The following is a 17,133-nucleotide window of genomic DNA, read 5'->3' as shown; positions in this document are numbered from 1 at the left end:
GCTACATAGTTGGGCGATATTCTACTCTTGCAGTTTGACGCTTTGCATAACATAGAGCGTTGTGGCCACTTCTCTTTGAATCAAAATTCGCATTCGATTCTGTACTATATCTATCTATCTATTTTATTACAAATATGCTTGTCCCAACCATCTATGGAAGTCCATTCACGAAGAGTTGCACTGGGTGCAAGTCATGGACCCCTCAAACTGGCTGGTGCTCGGTCTGGCAAGTACTGCCCACAAGGAGCAGCCCGTCAGGCATTTGCCATGTAGAGAACCCCTCCGAGAAGAGGTTTGGCATACGCTGGTAAGTCACTTGCGGTGATTGAATGTATATGTATGTATGAGGAGGGGAAAGAATGGGAAAATCGCCGCGAAAAAATAGAGGGCAGGAGCGGAGGAACGATGGTCCGGGGCTAGGCGGTTTGCGGAAGAGATGCCTGAATGCTCAGTGCCTGAGTGCCTGAGGTAGCACCATCATATGACATGATTATATAACAGGAGTAAAGCTCACCGCCTGCCCGTCCTGGCGAAACTGCCTGACTTCGCCGCGCGTGACCTGGCAGCCTTCAATCCTCCATTGTTCGTGTCGTCCGCGGCTTTTGTTTGGCTGCAATCGGTCTGTATACTTCGGTTTCCTCGCATTAGCTCCCTGTCCGCCCACTCGCCAGCTCCTCCTCTTCTCTCCTCTTCCTTTCCTCTCTGGGTGGGGCTGATGCGTCGCTTCCCCTCCTCCACGCGGTTACCGCTGGTTCTGAACTCAGCAAAGCCACCGCTTTCTCTCCCCTCCAGAAGTCCCCTCTTCTACTCCTCCGTTCGCTCCTCGTCGGTCCTTTCTTCATCCTCTTCCTCCCCCACCTCGCTCCATCGCTTTTCCTCTCGCCGTTCTCCCCTATCCCAGATCTCCAAGCGCTATTGTTCCTACCGCAGGATGTGCAGCTCTCGACGTGCCGAGGTGCCTTCAGGCTCGACCAACCTTACCCACGGTCGTGAGGTGCTGCCCACGAACGTCAAACCGGTTCATTATGATCTGACGCTGGAGCCGAATTTCGAGGCTTTCACCTACGATGGATCCGTCGTCATTGAGTATGCTTGCTCCCCGCATTGTCCAGGTGGCATGCAGCTAATCGTCTCCATTTAGTCTTCAGGTCGCAGAGGACACCACTTCCGTCTCCCTCAACACCAACGAAATTGATATCCATGCGGCCACTGTCTCGGCCCAGGGCGCCGTCGTGTCCTCCAACCCCGAGATCTCGACCGACAAGGACACGCAGGTTGCGACCATCAAGTTCGCCGACACCATCCCCGCCGGCTCCTCCGCTCAGTTGAAGTTGAACTTCACCGGTATCCTCAATGACAACATGGCCGGTTTCTACCGCTCCTCCTACAAGACCAAGGATGGTCAAACGAAGTACCTTGCTTCCACCCAGATGGAGCCTACCGATGCTCGCCGGGCCTTCCCCTGTTTCGACGAGCCGGCCCTCAAGGCCAAGTTCACAATCACTCTTATCGCCGATAAGGACATGACCTGTCTGAGCAACATGGACGTTGCGTCGGAGACTGACGTGAAGGACGGCCTCAAGAAGGCCGTCAAGTTCAACACCTCCCCCCAGATGTCGACCTACCTGGTGGCTTTCATCGTGGGCCACCTGAACTACATTGAGACCAAGGACTTCCGCGTCCCCATCCGTGTCTATGCCACTCCCGACCAGGATATCGAGCACGGCCGCTTCTCGCTGGACCTGGCTGCCCGGACCCTGGCTTTCTATGAGAAGGCGTTCGACAACGAGTTCCCTCTGCCCAAGATGGACATGGTGGCCGTGCCCGATTTCAGCGCCGGAGCCATGGAGAACTGGGGTCTGATCACCTACCGTATCGTCGATGTTCTGCTGGATGAGAAGACCAGCGGTGCGTCGCGCAAGGAGCGTATTGCGGAGACCGTCCAGCACGAGCTGGCCCACCAGTGGTTCGGAAACCTGGTGACCATGGACTTCTGGGACGGCCTCTGGCTCAACGAGGGTTTCGCCACGTGGATGTCGTGGTACTCCTGCAACAGCTTCTACCCCGAGTGGAAGGTGTGGCAGACCTACGTCATCGACAACCTGCAGAGCGCTCTCTCGCTCGACTCGTTGCGTAGCAGCCACCCCATTGAGGTTCCGGTCAAGCGCGCCGACGAGATCAACCAGATCTTCGATGCCATCTCCTACTCCAAGGGCTCTTCCGTTCTGCGCATGATCTCCAAGTACTTGGGCGAGGATGTCTTCCTCCAGGGTGTCCGCAACTACATCAAGAAGCACGCCTACGGTAACACCGAGACCGGTGACTTGTGGTCGGCCCTGGCCAATGCCAGCGGCAAGCCCGTGGAGCAGGTCATGGACATCTGGACCAAGAACGTCGGATTCCCCGTGGTGACGGTGTCGGAGAACCCGAGCAACTCGTCCATCAAGGTGAAGCAGAACCGCTTCCTGCGCACCGGCGACGTGCGTCCCGAGGAGGACAAGACGCTTTTCCCCGTCATGCTGGGCCTGCGCACCGAGCAGGGCATCGACGAAAACACGATGCTCACCGAGCGCGAGCAGGAGTTCAAGGTGCCCAACCTTGACTTCTTCAAGCTCAACGCGGACCACTCCGCCATCTACCGCACCTCGTACACTCCCGAGCGTCTCACCAAGCTCGGTGCGGCCGCCGGTAAGGGTCTTCTCACCGTGGAGGACCGTGCCGGTATGATCGCCGATGCTGGCGCCCTGGCGGCGTCAGGCTACCAGAGCACCTCCGGCCTTCTCTCCCTGCTGAAGGGCTTCTCCACCGAATCCGAGTTTGTCGTGTGGAACGAGATCCTCACCCGGATCGGCACCCTGCGCGCCGCCTGGCTCTTCGAAGACCAGAAGACCAAGGACGCCCTCAAGGCCTTCCAGCGCTCGCTGACCAGCGAGAAGGCCCACGAGCTGGGCTGGGACTTCTCCGAGAAGGACGGCCACATTCTGCAGCAGTTCAAGGCTCTCATGTTCGGCAGTGCCGGTATGGCCGACGATCCCGTCGTGGTCAAGGCCGCCCAGGACATGTTCGCCCGCTTCTCCGCCGGCGACGCCGGCGCCATCCACCCCAACATCCGCGGCAGCGTCTACTCCATCGTCCTGAAGCACGGCGGCGAGAAGGAATACGACGTGGTCTACGACCGCTTCCTGCACGCCCCCACCTCCGACGAGAAGACCACCGCCCTCCGCTGCCTCGGCGCCGCCGAGAAGCCCGAGCTGATCCAGCGCACCCTGGGTCTCGCCAACGGCGACGAGGTCAAGAACCAGGACATCTACATGCCCCTGGGCGGCCTGCGCAGCCACACCGCGGGTATCGAGGCCCGCTGGTCCTGGATGAAGAACAACTGGGACGCCCTGTACAAGCGTCTTCCTCCCGGTCTGGGCATGCTCGGCACCGTGGTCCAGCTCAGCACTGCTAGCTTCTGTACCGAGGCGCAGCTGAAGGACGTGGAGACGTTCTTTGCCAGCAAGGATACGAAGGTAAGCTTTTCATCTCCACCCCTTTGAGGATAATCAAGTCAAATGACCATATACTAACTACCCTTCCTCTTTAGGGCTTCGACCGCTCCATCGAACAGAGTCTCGACGCCATCCGCGCCAAGATCAACTGGGTGAACCGTGACCGCGCAGACGTCACGGCCTGGCTGAAGGAGAGCAAGCTCTAAGCGTTATGCTTTAGGCTTTGGGCTTTGGAAAAGCAGGTTGGTTCGTTTTCTTTTATCTTTTTGAATCTTATATAAAATCTAGCGGAAAATACGGGGCTGTATAATCTTATTTAATCAATATATATATCTTTTTGGATGCTTTGTTGGATTTGGATATATGAGATGATGAATCTATTTTGTTGGGATTGGGATTGGGATTGGGGATGCTTGGATGGGGGGTTGTTGTATATTATATCGAAATCTAACTCTGTAGGAAATTGGCAGAGGGGGTGGTCCACGATAGAACAATTCAATTGACTAGAAAACAGATAGATGAAAGGTTGTTGAAGATGAAGCTCTAAATACACGCAGAAAGGCCCTATTTATGCTGATCAAGGCGGTGATCAACTAATGGAACCTCCCATAAAACATGATCGAATGACATCATCTTGGGATAGGTCAGCGGAACGCTCCGATAGGCATCCGGAGTTTCGCTGAATTCCTACAAACTCAATGGGAATCTCAGCTCAAATTATGATATATTCATGAATTAAGAATGAATGATATTGTAGAAGATAGTTGTTAAGTGTCTATCTAACCAGCATTATACAATCCACAATGTAAGAACCGAGTCCGAGATCATTGGCTCGCAAGAACATCCATACATTGACGCCGAAACAACGGCCAAATGAACCTGGGCATGGCTTTATTTGACACCTGATGGAATGACAACTAATAAGCTTGTGGTGGTGAATGACTGACGATGAATGAGAAGGTGTGAAGACAAGGTTAGGGACTTCATACAGCATAAAGACGGGGTCATGTGGCCTCCAGCCAACTCCGACTTTTCCTCCTTCTTCCCATCTCTTCCTGCAGATACACCCGTTTGTTTAAGCCCAGGATGATTCGCCAGGTATAGTATCGTCATTCGAACTACCCCAAAAACCCAGAAATCAGTTCTAACCTCTCAAGGCAGTAGAATAGATGGCCTGTCTTGTCTAGGATCCCCATATCAAACATAATGAAAGCAGGAACGACTCCTCACTCATGTCTATCCCCTCTCTCTTCTCTCCGGCAAAACCAACTCTTTTGAGACTTATAGTCAATCACCTGTTGCGCAGCTCACAAGCTCCCTCCCCCCAACTGATATTAACCTTCGATATGTGGGAGAAAAGCGAGATCCAGGCCGCAGGCAGTTGGGCAGCTGGGCGGCTTTCTTGAAGTCCCGAACGGGGATTGACGGTAATTCATGGCTCGGCCTTTCCAGCATATCGGTTCGTGGATGAAGCCCAAACTACTTACTGGGATACTGAGCTGTGGGACCTCATTCTGCAAGATGATGAATGAGTTGTCTCCTTGCCACATCCTGCTATTCATGTCGTACGGCTCCTCAGATCAAGGAAATGACGTCTAGCCCACAACAGCAGGTACTTATCCGGCCCGATGGGTCTGTTGTATCAATGCTACAGGCCTGTTGGGCTACTACTAGATGAGCCTGAAGGCGTCAATTGCGTGGAAGATTTGGCAAGACCTGATCTTGTGAGCCCCATATCTGTGGATCTGTTACAGAAGGCTTTGAACATGACGTGTGGAAGGCTACTAGTGGCCATATAGGCCTAATGACATCCTTGGTGTTTTGAGGGATTCGAAGGTGAGTCTTGCCCTAAGGCTGGGGCTGCTATTCCCAACGTACCCTCATATACTTATGATTTTCACTTTCCCGTCCCATTCTAGGAATTTCGACAGAACAGCAAAGAATGGTCTGCGCTGGGAGTCAGTTGCCAACGTCAACTACAATGACCAAGTTTGGTTTGTTTACGAATTTGAGAACTTCTCGATTCTCCAGAGGACTCCCAAAACGCAACCCATTCTACGACCCTACTGTGGCCAAGGTTTTCTTTTTTAAAAAAAAGGTCGTTTTATCAGAGAGTGGGCTTTTCGAATCCACCTTTGCTCCTGGGTCTCATGCGCTCTAATTTATACCAAAAATGGGCTGGCTGCATGCGCAACACCTCGGTGATGACTCTTACTGTGTCTTTGCCACCGCGTTCCATCTCTGAATGTCCCCATTATCTACACGATGAACCATGTCGTTGATGCACAGGCAGTGAATCGACGGACATTCTCTCTGATCCAGCAAGTCCTCCAAATGTCGCGACACCCCCGATAAAGGATATAGCCTCGCGACGGATTGAAACCATTCAAAATTTGCACGCTATCATGGCACATCATGGGGAAAAAGTTCCGAGCGAATGATTATCCCGACTTCTTCCAACCCAACGGACACTTGAAAAGTGAATACGTTCAGCCGGAAACCTAAATTACGGGAGTGGATTCTAAAGGACTGCATCCCTAACTGGCTGGGAGTGAAGAGGTCCCATGGGTAATCGCGTTGATACAACCGCAAGGGAGAAGACCGTAAGCGGGATCAGACCCTATGGAAGCCTTTGCGAGACAACCGCGGGAAGTTCCGAAAATATGAGAAGGATGAAGTCGCTACTCTCCAGGACGCGACAAGACAACGACTGGTGTCGGTTACTCTCGCCGGTTAACCCTTGGACGGAATGTTACGTTGAAAACAATTTAAGGATGCGTCTACTGGGACCACCGCTCAGGACAAGCTAGACAGACGCGACGAAGATTATCTTTATATGTTCCTCCTGGCTAACCGAAGGGAGGGAAAGTTAAAGATGAAGTTATATAGCAAGCGAGTTACTAATATCGAAAGTTTCATAAACCGGGCTAGTCGGGAGGAGGCACTAAAGATCCACCGACAAGTCCTTGACTGACTGAATGAGTTTCACAAAGCGTGATATTGATCCGTCAGAAAGCAACGTGATCGGGGGTCTAGTTCCGAGCCTTGATAACCAAAACAACCCTAGTATAGAAACCGAGGACGCAAATTGGACTGCTAGATCAGATAACAAGGAAATAAACCACGTAGCTAATTGTGTTATATCCACTAGTCATAACTAGGCAGGTAGGTAAGTAGTAAATAGTAGGTAGGAGGTAGTAGGTAGTAGATATCATCTCCAAGTAGCAAGTAAGGCAGGCCAGACTTTACCGGCCGGAACTGATCCGAGCCGAGGTTAGCTGCCTTAATGCATCTAATCTAGCCATAAGAGATCAAATAAAACCAGGCTGAACGAATCTACCATCCACCTTTCCCTCCAAACCCGGAGTTCTCGTCGCCGCCACCGCCACCGCCGCCGCCTCTGCGAGCCATTCCGCGGGTCGGCTTGGATTGCGCGGCTTCGTGTTTGCGGAGTTCTTCCGGGACGCGCGAGATGGGGGATTTGATGAGCATTTGTTTGAGGTCGTACCTGTTTTTGTTGAAGAAAGGTTTGGTTAGTGTTGTTGTTGTGGGTGGGAGGGAGAGAAGGCGAGATCAGAGGATAGGAGATAGGTAGAAAGATGTATAGGGGGGTGGGGATGGGAGAACGTACATGACATCAGAATCTTCGTTACCTAAGAAAGTGATAGCGACACCACTCTTTCCGGCACGACCGGTACGACCGATACGATGGGTATAGCTTTCGATGGAGGTGGCCATGTTGAAGTTCAGGACCAGAGACACGTCCGGAACATCGATACCACGACCGGCCAGGTCGGTGGCGACGAGGACGTCGGTGGAGCCGTTGCGCACGGAGGCCAGGGCGGCTTCACGCTGCTCCTGCGTCTTGCTACCGTGCAGGGTGACGGAGGAGAAGCCCATCTGCTTGATCTCGCGGGCGATAGCGTCACAGTTTCGCTTGATGTTGACGAAGACGATGATGGGGGCGCGGAACTCGCCGGACGAGAGGATGTCGCCGAGGCGCTTCTTGCGCTTGTCTTCGCCGGCGACCATCTCGACGCGCTGCTCGACCGTATCGACGGCCTCGCCAGCGCTACCGATGGTGACGATGGCGGGCCGGCGAAGGTATTTGCGGGCGATGCGCTCGACGGCCGTGGGCATGGTGGCTGTGTACATCATCGTTTGGCGGTAGCGGTCCTTGCCGCCGAGGTGTTGGCTCATGGCGAGAGAGTTCTCAGCCTCGTCGGTGTCGGGCTTTTCGTTGGTGACGGGGAGGGCGTCGAGGATCTTGTTCACTGGTTCTTCGAAACCGAGATCGATCATGCGGTCGGCTTCATCCATGATGACGTAGCAGCATTGGCTGAGGACGAGCATGCGACGCTCGATGCAGTCGACGAGACGACCGGGCGTGGCGATGATGATTTCCGCGCCGTCGCGCAGACTGTACGCTTGCTCTTCGAAGGAGTGACCTCCGACGATACTGACGACGTTGAAGCCGAGCGGTTGCGTGAACTTCTTGGCTTCGATTTCGATCTGCTGCGCCAATTCACGCGTGGGTGCCAGTACAATGGCGTAGGGTCCGTCGTTTTTGCGCCATTCGAACTCGTCGATGCGCGGGAGTTCGGCGATATACACCAGGAGAGGGAGAAGGAAGGCGGCCGTCTTACCGGAACCAGTGACGGCGACACCAATGAGATCTCGAGATTGCATGGCGATCGGGATAGCGGCGCGCTGGATGGGCGTGGGTTCCTTGTAGCCGACCCGGTTGACCAGTTCCATCAAGCGATTAGGCAGATTCGATTCATCCCATGACCGCATAGGGTTGGGTACGCTGCCACCCTTCGTGGCGATGTTGAAATCTTCCTTGAAGATACGCCAGTCTCGCTCGCGCATGTGTTCCAGCTTCTTCTCGCTCCAGTGCTTGTCCAGCTGGTTCCGAGCACCCTCTTCTCTCCGCCGTCGCTCCATCTCCATGATCTCGCGCGCACGCATGCCACCGGCCTCGCGGTCCTGATCCTCCAGTGCCCGCGCATACTTCTTCGCCATCTGCTCCGCGACATCGTCGCCGTAGCCTGCCAGACGACCACGGCCGAAGAACTTCGCCTCATGCCGATGCTGATACAACGGGTTGTAGTCGCCACTCGTATCCTCTTCCGCATTCCACTCGAAATTGAACTTCCGATCCGTAGTTCTCTTGCGCTTCTTCTTCGCCGAGAAATTGGATGTTTGATCCGCTCCCATGTATCTCTGCTTCACCAATGCCGCCTGCGCAGCGGCCTCTTCCTCGTCCACGGGCCGGGGCGCGCCCTTCTTCGGCGGCGGCATATCGGTGTTTTTGCTTTGCGCGTGCGAAGATCCCCGCATGGCAGCCGGGCCCGTCGGTACATCAGCCTTGCGCATCGCCCGGGGACCGGTGGGGATGAACCTCGAGTCACCGTTGGGGCCATCGGAGGCTATCGAGGGAGAATGCGTGCCGCTGTGGTCTGTTCCGTTGGGTGCTCGATCGGCTTGTTTGCGAGTGGCCTCGACTTCCTTGGTGCGTTTTTCCAGTGCGAGGCGTTCGCGTTCGGCTCTGGAGAGGAATTTAGGCTAGAATGTAGATAAATCCAAGGCGTTAGTGATGTATTTTTCATTTCGCCAAGCTGTCAAGAGAAGCTGAGAATCTAGCATTGCTGAGACGTACCTTCGCAGCTGCAGCATCTGCCTCTCGCTTCTTCCGCACCAACTCTTCCACACTCAGTGGCGTGGCAGCCGGGCGCTTCGTACCTCCCCATCCGACCTTCTTCTTCTTGGGGATCTCTGGGGGTGGAGCAGGAGGGAGGTCTTCGGGCGGTGGTGGAGGCGCGGACACGTCCGGGGGCGGAGGAGGGGCGGCGGAATCTTCTGGAGGAGGCGGAGGGGGAGTGGGAGGGCGTTCGAAGGGCTCGGGAGGAGGAGGCCTGGACGGGTCCTCCGTCGACCCGTTTGTCACGATATCATCCATGGCGGCGATGCGGATGCAGGCGAAAGAAACGGCGCCGAGGATGAGGAAGTCGCCGCGGAATCTCGAATTTGTACGGCGGGCGACTCGGCTCGATGCGCAGTCACGTGGGCACTTCCCCGGCCTAATCGGGTTCTTGAATCGGTATAAACTATAAATGGGTTCCAAAAACAAGTACGTTTGGCCAGAGAAATATGTTCCTTCATTAACAATTCGTGGGGCGAGCACGGGGAAGATGCAATGTTCATGCTCCATTCAGGAATTCGTAACTCTTCATAGGTAATGACATAAACTCATACTATACGTAAACAGGCCTCCTATCTAACCCTCGTCTCATCCGCCGGGCCTCAAGATCAAATCTGGAGCGTTTGCTAGGACTTTTCCCCAACACATGAGCCTCTTCTTTGCGTTTTCGATTATTCGGGGACAGAGACCCCAGCGGTGATCGTCTCTCTTGCAACTCCGCCCGTTCGAAATCAATGTACATGACCGTGCCACTCTGGTCATTCCAGACTATATTCCCTGGAATCGGGTCGTTGTGCAGCACGCCTAGTCTGTGGATAGCATCCAGGGATTCCTCAGCTTGCCGAATTAGCTGATGTTGGTCGATATCACGTCGCTTTGCAAGTGTGACCCCTGCATATCCCATAAACATCATATGCACCATGTCCACAATGCCATCATAAGAGAATGGCCGACGAAGATCAAAACCACCCAGTAGGACAGGCACATGTAACCCTTGTATTGGCTGAAGGCGCGAATAGACTTTCTGTTCATGCCGAGAGTGCTGAACAAACTCCACAGGGGCCCCCTTGCCAACAAAGGTGTAGCCATGGGACAGCAATGTCACCTTGAAAAGAGCTCCACGGGTTCCATTGATATGTAATGATTCGCATCCAAGCTCCTTGTCAGGCTGTGGATTATCATTGGATAGTTGCCGATCCAGGAGTTCGATGAGTGTTCGCCCGTCAATGGAATGCCGATCAAATCCATGCTGCAGTACATTGGGGCACTGCCGATCCAATCTTGCCTGAGTAGCCAATCCAAGGAGGCACTGCTGGGTGCAATACTGTCGTGATTTCCCTTTGGAGTAAAAATTTGGCTGTAACTTTTGTGCAGAAGACTGTGAAGTGGCTGAAGTGGCAAGATGGCGATTTTGGGGCTTTTGGCTGGGAGTATTGAGATCGGGTTGATCACCAGGATCGCCAGAACCAGATGAGCTGGACACTTGTAATGGATTGCAGGAGCCTCTGCTTGCAAATACAGACTTTGACCGTGTCTTGACAGGAGACATTCGAGAATAACTGTCCCTGCTTCTCGGGGCCTTGAACACTGACGAAGAAACATCCTGCTCCGATGCTTTTCCCAGAAGATCGTCATAGATCATTTCCCACACCACCAGCTTGCTGGCTGCCCAGTGTCTCCACTGAATATCTCGTGGGGGTGATTGCAGAGCACGGAGAGTAAATGCTAAAACTTGGCCAAGTGCTGTAAGATGTAATCGATTATTACCTGCTGGTTCAGCAGCCCATCCTGTGGTGTCACCAACATCTTCCTTTGGCACAGACAGGTAGTAGTATACTGTTGAAGGATCCCCATGGGGAATTCGCAGAAAAATAAACGTCTCGCCAGTACACACATACCCATGTTCTAGTCCTCCCTGGACCATGTAGGAAAATGCTTGTGTGATTACCGCGGCAACAGTGCGTTGGCATATGTCTTCAGGTGTTTCATTTTCTTGGTAACAAATCACCTGGTCAAGATCCATGTCCCGCAGCCCGGCCTTGATGTGAGCAAGCGTGAGCTTATGTGGCACCTTATATTGAACGATAAAGGCAGGAATCTTCTCCTCAGGCCCCTTGTTGTAAACACAAAACTGGTCGGCACGGGGTCGAGAAGTCTTTGATTCTGCAGGTTGGACTGGATGTGGTGGCCCGGGTTTGTGGGGATCCTTTACAGCCAAGCATTCTGAGCGACGTGGTAGTGCATTTGATATGTTCAGAGACCGTATATTTGACGCAAGATTCGATTCATCTGTTAATGTATTCACATGATTCTCAAATGTAACATGTCCGTTAAGGCGGAAGACTTGTCGGAGTTGAGGGCTTTCGTATAGTTGCTTGATCACGTCGGCAACACGCCATTCAACTGTCAACTGCTCAAAATGATGAAGATCGAGCCCCGACCTCAGTATATTCAGATGTACACCTTTCCCATATTCCCGCAGCACAATCAGTGGCAGGAAGTGGCGCTCTGCCACAAAGTCCACGCTCATGAGATCTGCCCAAATTGTCGCCTGCTCTTGCGGGAAATCTAACCACTCTCGAATCTTTGCTGGGCGGCTTTTTTTTGTCGGCATTTGCTGCATCGCCTTGGGTTGATGGTTTTCCGTTCTTTGGAATGACCAGACCAAGAGATAAATGGATATGGCACGCATCAAGGAACTCCGCAAGTGTGGTTTCTTGGATCAGCCGTTGTGCCTCTTCTTCACGTCGTTGTGCCTCTTCTTCACGTCGTTGTGCCTCTTCTTCACGTCGTTGTGCCTCTTCTTCACGTCGTTGTGCCTCTTCTTCACGTCGTTGTGCCTCTTCTTCACGTCGTTGTGCCTCTTCTTCAAGTCGCTGTGCCTCTTTTTCAAGTCGCTGTGCCTCTTCCACGCGTTGTTCAGCTTCTGCCAGACGTCGGCGTAACTCAAGTATCTCCTGATCGGACATAATCGAGTTCGTCCTGAGATCAGAATGGGGCAAGAGTAGCCCCGTAAAGTGGTTACAAGTCCGGTAAGCTAAAAATGAGCTAAAAATGCCAAGTAAGCGCCAGAGTGGGTCACCTGACCCATAAAAGAGAGTTTGTTATTTTATCTTACCAGGCTTTTTCAACTTGTTACCGTTTTTAATACCTACTTTGTAACATACAGTATACTTTATACCTTCTCAGAGTAGGTGCTTCTTAAATACTTTAAAGACTATGATTGAGGCCCTTTAGGGAATATAAACTCGACCCGTACATCTTCGCCAACACCGTCCTACCAGTGGTGGGGTACTCTTGCGTTATTGTACCGTGGCCCTCATGATCATAAGGAATTGGAAAGGACACAAATCCATGAAAGCAAAAGTCTTGATCAAGATATCTCATCTGAGCAAGTCCGCCTTGTGAATTGGACAGCCAGGAGGTGCAGCGCACGCACGGCGACAAGGCTAAAACCCAGTAATTCGCAGTCCCCGTCCGATATGGTGTATCGATCCTGGGCAAGAAACTGAAGAAAGTCGAGAACAGGTTACAGGCCACAAGCAGATTATAATTTATCTCGCACTACCTAGGCATTAAAATACATGGGAACCAGTGTCCAAAGTCATAAAAGCCCACCCAATCAAAGCGCATGATATCATTTAAGAAGAGCTGTCACGAAGAATCAGGCAAACTAGCATGGTAGCGAGCAACCTCCCTTCCAGACATGGCAGAGTCGCTAAGCAAATCAGAAAAAAGAAACAAACATTGTTCTACACATAGAAGAGGGGCCAAAGGGAGCGGTCAACGGAAGGGGGAAGTCCGCTCGTCCCATCGGTCGTAGATCATAGACAGATCAGATCAGATCGGCTGGAGAAAAACCTCCCAAGCATGACAGCTTAGGCACCCACACTGCCGTTGACGGGGGTCTCCTGGTAATAAGCATACGGGTTGGGTTGAGGAGTCGCAGCGGTCGTGGGGACAACCAGGGGTGTTGCTGCAGCCGCGGCAGCGTCGGCCTGCTGCTTAGCAGCCTCGGCCGCGGCGCCGGTCTTGGTCTGAGCTACAGAGGCGGGGCCGTGGACCTCACGATCCAGAGTCATGTACTCCTTGGCTGCATCCTTGGTACCTCGTTCAAGCAGGTAGACCATGTAGGTTTGGACGAGCTCTTTCACCACGTCGGCACCCAGGCTGCTCTTGGAGCGGACGTCATCAACAACCTGCTTGATGCGCTCGTACTGGACATTCTCCGTGGCAGAGCTCGTGGGCTGCTCCAGCTCGAACACCAGGTAGCTCGTCCAGAAAGCTCCACTGTCGAGGTAGTATTGCTGGTTGGTGTGGTACACTTGTCGGGCATCTTCGGCGGAACCCTTGATCTTCCACAACAGACGAGCCCATTCAGCGACGAGAGCCGCCTTCGTGGCCAAATCGCACTCCGGCGAATCCAGCTGCGTCTTATACACCTCGATGGCGGCTTCCAAACCACCGTGGCGGCGAGACATGTTGGCCAAAGACACAATGGTCTCGACGTGGTTGGGAATGTTGAAAAGGATCGCCTCATGGATGTCCTTGGCCACATCCACTCGTCCTGACATTTCTTCGAAATACGCATATTGCAGGCGAGTCGCCGGGTTGGCAATGGGCACATAGAGGTAGCTTGCACGTTGGTAGATGCAGCGCACTTCTTCTTCCTTGCCAGGCTGGGCGGCCATCCAGCGAGCGTAGCGTTGCCAGAACTCATCGTAGTGCGCGCAGGTAACAAGACATCTCTCATACAGGAATTGGGTTCGCGAGTAGGAGCCCTCGGTCTCCTCAAAGTCGAGATATTTCCTCCAGTTGGAGAGTTGGCCTTCATCCAGCTCGGTCACGTGGAAGTATGGGCGCTTGATCTCCGACTCATATGTCCACCGTTTGGTGGTCTCGGTCTGCGTCTTGTGGAATATTTCAAGGTGGTACGCGTCGACGCGCAGCCGGAGGTCCCGTTCGACTTCGGCCTCCGCCTTTGCGCCGGGAGCCACGTTTCCAGCGGCAGCATCCAATTCGGCCCGGAATTGGGACAGAGTCTCTGGGGGAGCCAGTTCCACCAAGGGCCGGGCCTGGGCGAGCTGTCTGAACCGCTCGAAGTATCGGGCATATTGATGCATGGGGATATGGATCACTCGGCTCAGGATGCCGAAGATCTTTTCGGGGGATTCAACCCTCTCCTCGAATTCAATATACTTGTCCCAGAACGGATGGGCCAGGAAATCCAGACCCACGCTGGTCGCACCTCGTTCAAAAAGCCTGCATCAGGTGTGTTAGTATTTCCGATAATCAGAACCAGAGCAGGGTGGAGGGCGAGGGAAGGGCAATGAAGGGGAAGTAACAAGGATGGCAAACGTAAGCATTCAATCTTCAGTGCATGCGAACCCAAACAATTCAACGACTCGGGTGATCAAATGGTTAAAGACGTTCCCCCCTTTCCTCTGCATCGCTCGCAGAAAAGGATCCATCGAACAGAGGTACTGATCTGTGGTGTCCAAGGAATGAAGTTTGATGTAGAATCAATCTTTTTTTCTTTCTTTCTTTCTTTCTTTTTTTTTCAAGGGATAGTAAACAGCCTGAGGAAGCCAAAGGGTGAGAAGTAAACTCCATTTGAGTCCGGGTAAGGCGACATCTCACCCGTCATCGAGGGAAGCTTTATCAACGACCTGTTGCATTATGCGGATGCGATACCACGATAATGTGCCGTGCTGCGTTGGTGGTTACGGGGGGAAAGGAAAAGAAAAACCAGCATTCTATTTGTCCACTTACTCTCGAATGATGTCAGCATCATGGGAAGTCTCTGCCTTGAAAGAGCAGTAGTTGGTCCAAAGGTCGACCGAAGGCGAAATGCTAGCGACACCACGTTCATAGACCTACAACAGAGAAGCTGTTAGTTCTGATGGGTTCGGTCGGAGGGGAAAGATAAGAGGATATCCATACCATGTCTGCTGCTTCCGTGCCAGTGATGGAAAATTCCAAATCGGCATACTTCTTCCAGTATCCAAACAGCAAGGGAAATTTGGCCAAGAACCGGTCGTAGACATTTCGTACGGTGGTGATAGCCTGAGGGTTGGAGTTGCGATTGATTCCTCCTTCGAGGGCCTCGGCACCGCGAACCAGTCGTTCCCAGGTCTCGAAGTTATCGGGGTCATCGAGCTACATCGCAAGAACACGGCCAGTCAGTCCAGGTCTAAACCACCATAGAAATAAAGCAGTAATAAGGTCGATCCTACCAGTTCAGCCTCCAGCTTTCTCAGCTCCGCATTCTCCTCTTCGGAGCCTCCGTAGTTGTAATCTGCCATGATGCCAGCCGGGGAAGCAAACGGAACAAAACGAGAAGCGCACCAGACGGCGAGCGACAGTCGGGATGGATAGAAAGGGAGAGAATAGGAATCGGACGAGAGGGAGCAGGCGCAAGCGCAGACAGACAAGGGCAGAGAAGTTGGAGAAGAGAGAGACCAGTGACCAGCCACACCGCGCGCCCTTTTTTCTTTTTGCCGAGCCTCACCCCGATGCGGCTTAGCGCCCTGCAATTTCTCGACTCGACAGCAACAGATCCATCACCGGCATTCACTTCCTCTCGACTTCTCCATTCCCTTCTCATCCAGCGTTTGTTTTCTATTCCTTTCGCCGCCGGAGTCGATCCCGTCTCACTCCATCATGGCAACCCCTCAGACGACCACCAGCTTGGTGAGCAAGCTGCCCACCCGCCTCCAAAACTTCTTCGCCCGCTATCCTCCGCAAATCTATTCCGCCGCCGTGGCTCCCCGTCCTTCCCCGGAGGAGACGACAGAAGCTGTCAGCGAAGAGTCGCTTCCCTCGCCATACACCCCCAACCGAGACGCCAAGGGCTACAAGCACCCCGACCCCAAGGCATTCTCGCCCTCCAGAGCCCTCCTCCACTCCGACCCCGAACACCGCAATCCTTTCCTGCCGCACAAGAACTTCCGCACGGGCAAGTGGACGAGCCCGCGCATTGGGCTGCGCACGCAGGCCGACCTGGTGAAGCTGGCCATCAAATACAACGTCGAGGCTCTGCTGCCGCCGGGCCGCAAGTCGACGGAATACAAGGAGACCCGGCGCGCGGAGCGTGGCCTGCAGATCAAGGGTACTGGTATCGGACAGAAGGTCAAGGGTCACAAGTGGGAGCGTACGATGGAGGCGCGTCTGGAGGACCGTCGCAAGGCTATGCTGGAGATGCCGGAGATGATCCGGTTGTGGAAGCAGGTAAGCACGCTCTACGGACGGTGTTTGAGAAGAGTTAACGCTGACTTGGTTGCTTTTTACAGAGAGGTCACGGTCGTGGCTGGAAGAAGTGGCCCAAGCGGTAAATGGGCGGTTAGATATCCATCCTCTAATGGGATTTGTCTTATGTTGTATCATTTTTGCCGGACCTCAACTCGCACAGGTCGATTCGGAATCGGAGTTCTTGTCCTCATATGTGTATGTATAAATAGATATTTTTTGAATGGCCACCATTTGTCTTATGTACATCATTGCTCGGCTGGTATCGTATGCATACATAGGGTGAAGAGAAGTGAATGTCGCCTCTTGTGGTCCGTTCAATGTGGTGGCAAGATCGATATTAGACACCCTGTCTGGACATGAGCAATTCACCCCGTCCATACTATACAATTAACTTTGATTGAGTGAGTGACCTAATATTTTTAACCAGATGTTCTTCGCCCTCGAAGACCAGGGTTTGCTCAAACTACCGCTGCATAACACGTCTTACACGAAATTAACTTCCCTTTCCGCTTGCAAAAGTTCGAGCTATCTACATCACCAAACAAGTTGTCTTAGGCTACAATGCTATGCTTTGAGAGCTACCAAATGTTATCCGTAACAGGCAGAATGTGTCCACAGACCCTAAAGGATTGCTGACCTTCTCCCAATTCAGAAGTACGGTATGAAAATATAATTACTTCTCAT

The 17,133-nt window shown here is 53.0% G+C and overlaps 3 protein-coding genes across 3 annotated transcripts; 2 read left to right on the top strand and 1 right to left on the bottom strand.

Moving 5' to 3' along the window:
- Window positions 1–931: 931 nt before the first annotated feature.
- On the top strand, window positions 932–3,700 carry P170DRAFT_344463 (M1 family metallopeptidase; the record flags this gene model as incomplete). Its single annotated transcript, XM_024843464.1, has 3 exons — window positions 932–1,086; window positions 1,142–3,515; window positions 3,590–3,700. The coding sequence occupies 3 exons, from the start codon at window positions 932–934 to the stop codon at window positions 3,698–3,700; spliced, it is 2,640 nt and encodes an 879-aa protein (XP_024709973.1).
- Window positions 3,701–6,406: 2,706 nt separating this feature from the next.
- Window positions 6,407–15,650, bottom strand: P170DRAFT_452382 (dead box ATP-dependent rna helicase). Its single transcript, XM_024851263.1, has 7 exons — window positions 15,435–15,650; window positions 15,142–15,357; window positions 14,971–15,074; window positions 13,089–14,460; window positions 9,157–9,423; window positions 7,126–9,062; window positions 6,407–7,002 (listed from the first exon to the last, which is right to left on the bottom strand). The coding sequence occupies exons 1-7, from the start codon at window positions 15,501–15,503 to the stop codon at window positions 6,831–6,833; spliced, it is 4,137 nt and encodes a 1,378-aa protein (XP_024709972.1). The 5' UTR covers window positions 15,504–15,650; the 3' UTR covers window positions 6,407–6,830.
- Window positions 15,651–15,776: 126 nt separating this feature from the next.
- On the top strand, window positions 15,777–16,685 carry P170DRAFT_432292 (mitochondrial 54S ribosomal protein mL59). The gene is made up of 2 exons (XM_024848233.1): window positions 15,777–16,428; window positions 16,491–16,685. Exons 1-2 carry the CDS (start codon window positions 15,862–15,864, stop codon window positions 16,530–16,532), a joined length of 609 nt encoding a protein of 202 aa, XP_024709971.1. The 5' UTR covers window positions 15,777–15,861; the 3' UTR covers window positions 16,533–16,685.
- Window positions 16,686–17,133: the final 448 nt, after the last annotated feature.

This window comes from Aspergillus steynii (assembly GCF_002849105.1).
Source record: "Aspergillus steynii IBT 23096 chromosome Unknown P170scaffold_1, whole genome shotgun sequence".
NCBI lineage: Eukaryota > Fungi > Ascomycota > Eurotiomycetes > Eurotiales > Aspergillaceae > Aspergillus > Aspergillus steynii.
The sequence above is the reverse complement of the archived record's forward strand: the minus strand, read 5'-3'. Positions and strand labels throughout refer to the sequence as shown.

Excerpts from the sequence above, each read along its gene's own strand:
- P170DRAFT_452382 (XM_024851263.1), bottom strand. The coding sequence starts at position 15,503 with ATGGCAGATTACAACTACGGAGGCTCCGAAGAGGAGAATGCGGAGCTG. Across the intron at positions 15,358-15,434 it reads GAAAGCTGGAGGCTGAACTG|CTCGATGACCCCGATAACTT; the intron begins GTAGGATCGACC and ends CTTGCGATGTAG. Across the intron at positions 7,003-7,125 it reads AACGAAGATTCTGATGTCAT|GTACGACCTCAAACAAATGC; the intron begins GTACGTTCTCCC and ends CAACAAAAACAG.
- P170DRAFT_432292 (XM_024848233.1), top strand. The coding sequence starts at position 15,862 with ATGGCAACCCCTCAGACGACCACCAGCTTGGTGAGCAAGCTGCCCACC. Across the intron at positions 16,429-16,490 it reads TGATCCGGTTGTGGAAGCAG|AGAGGTCACGGTCGTGGCTG; the intron begins GTAAGCACGCTC and ends TGCTTTTTACAG.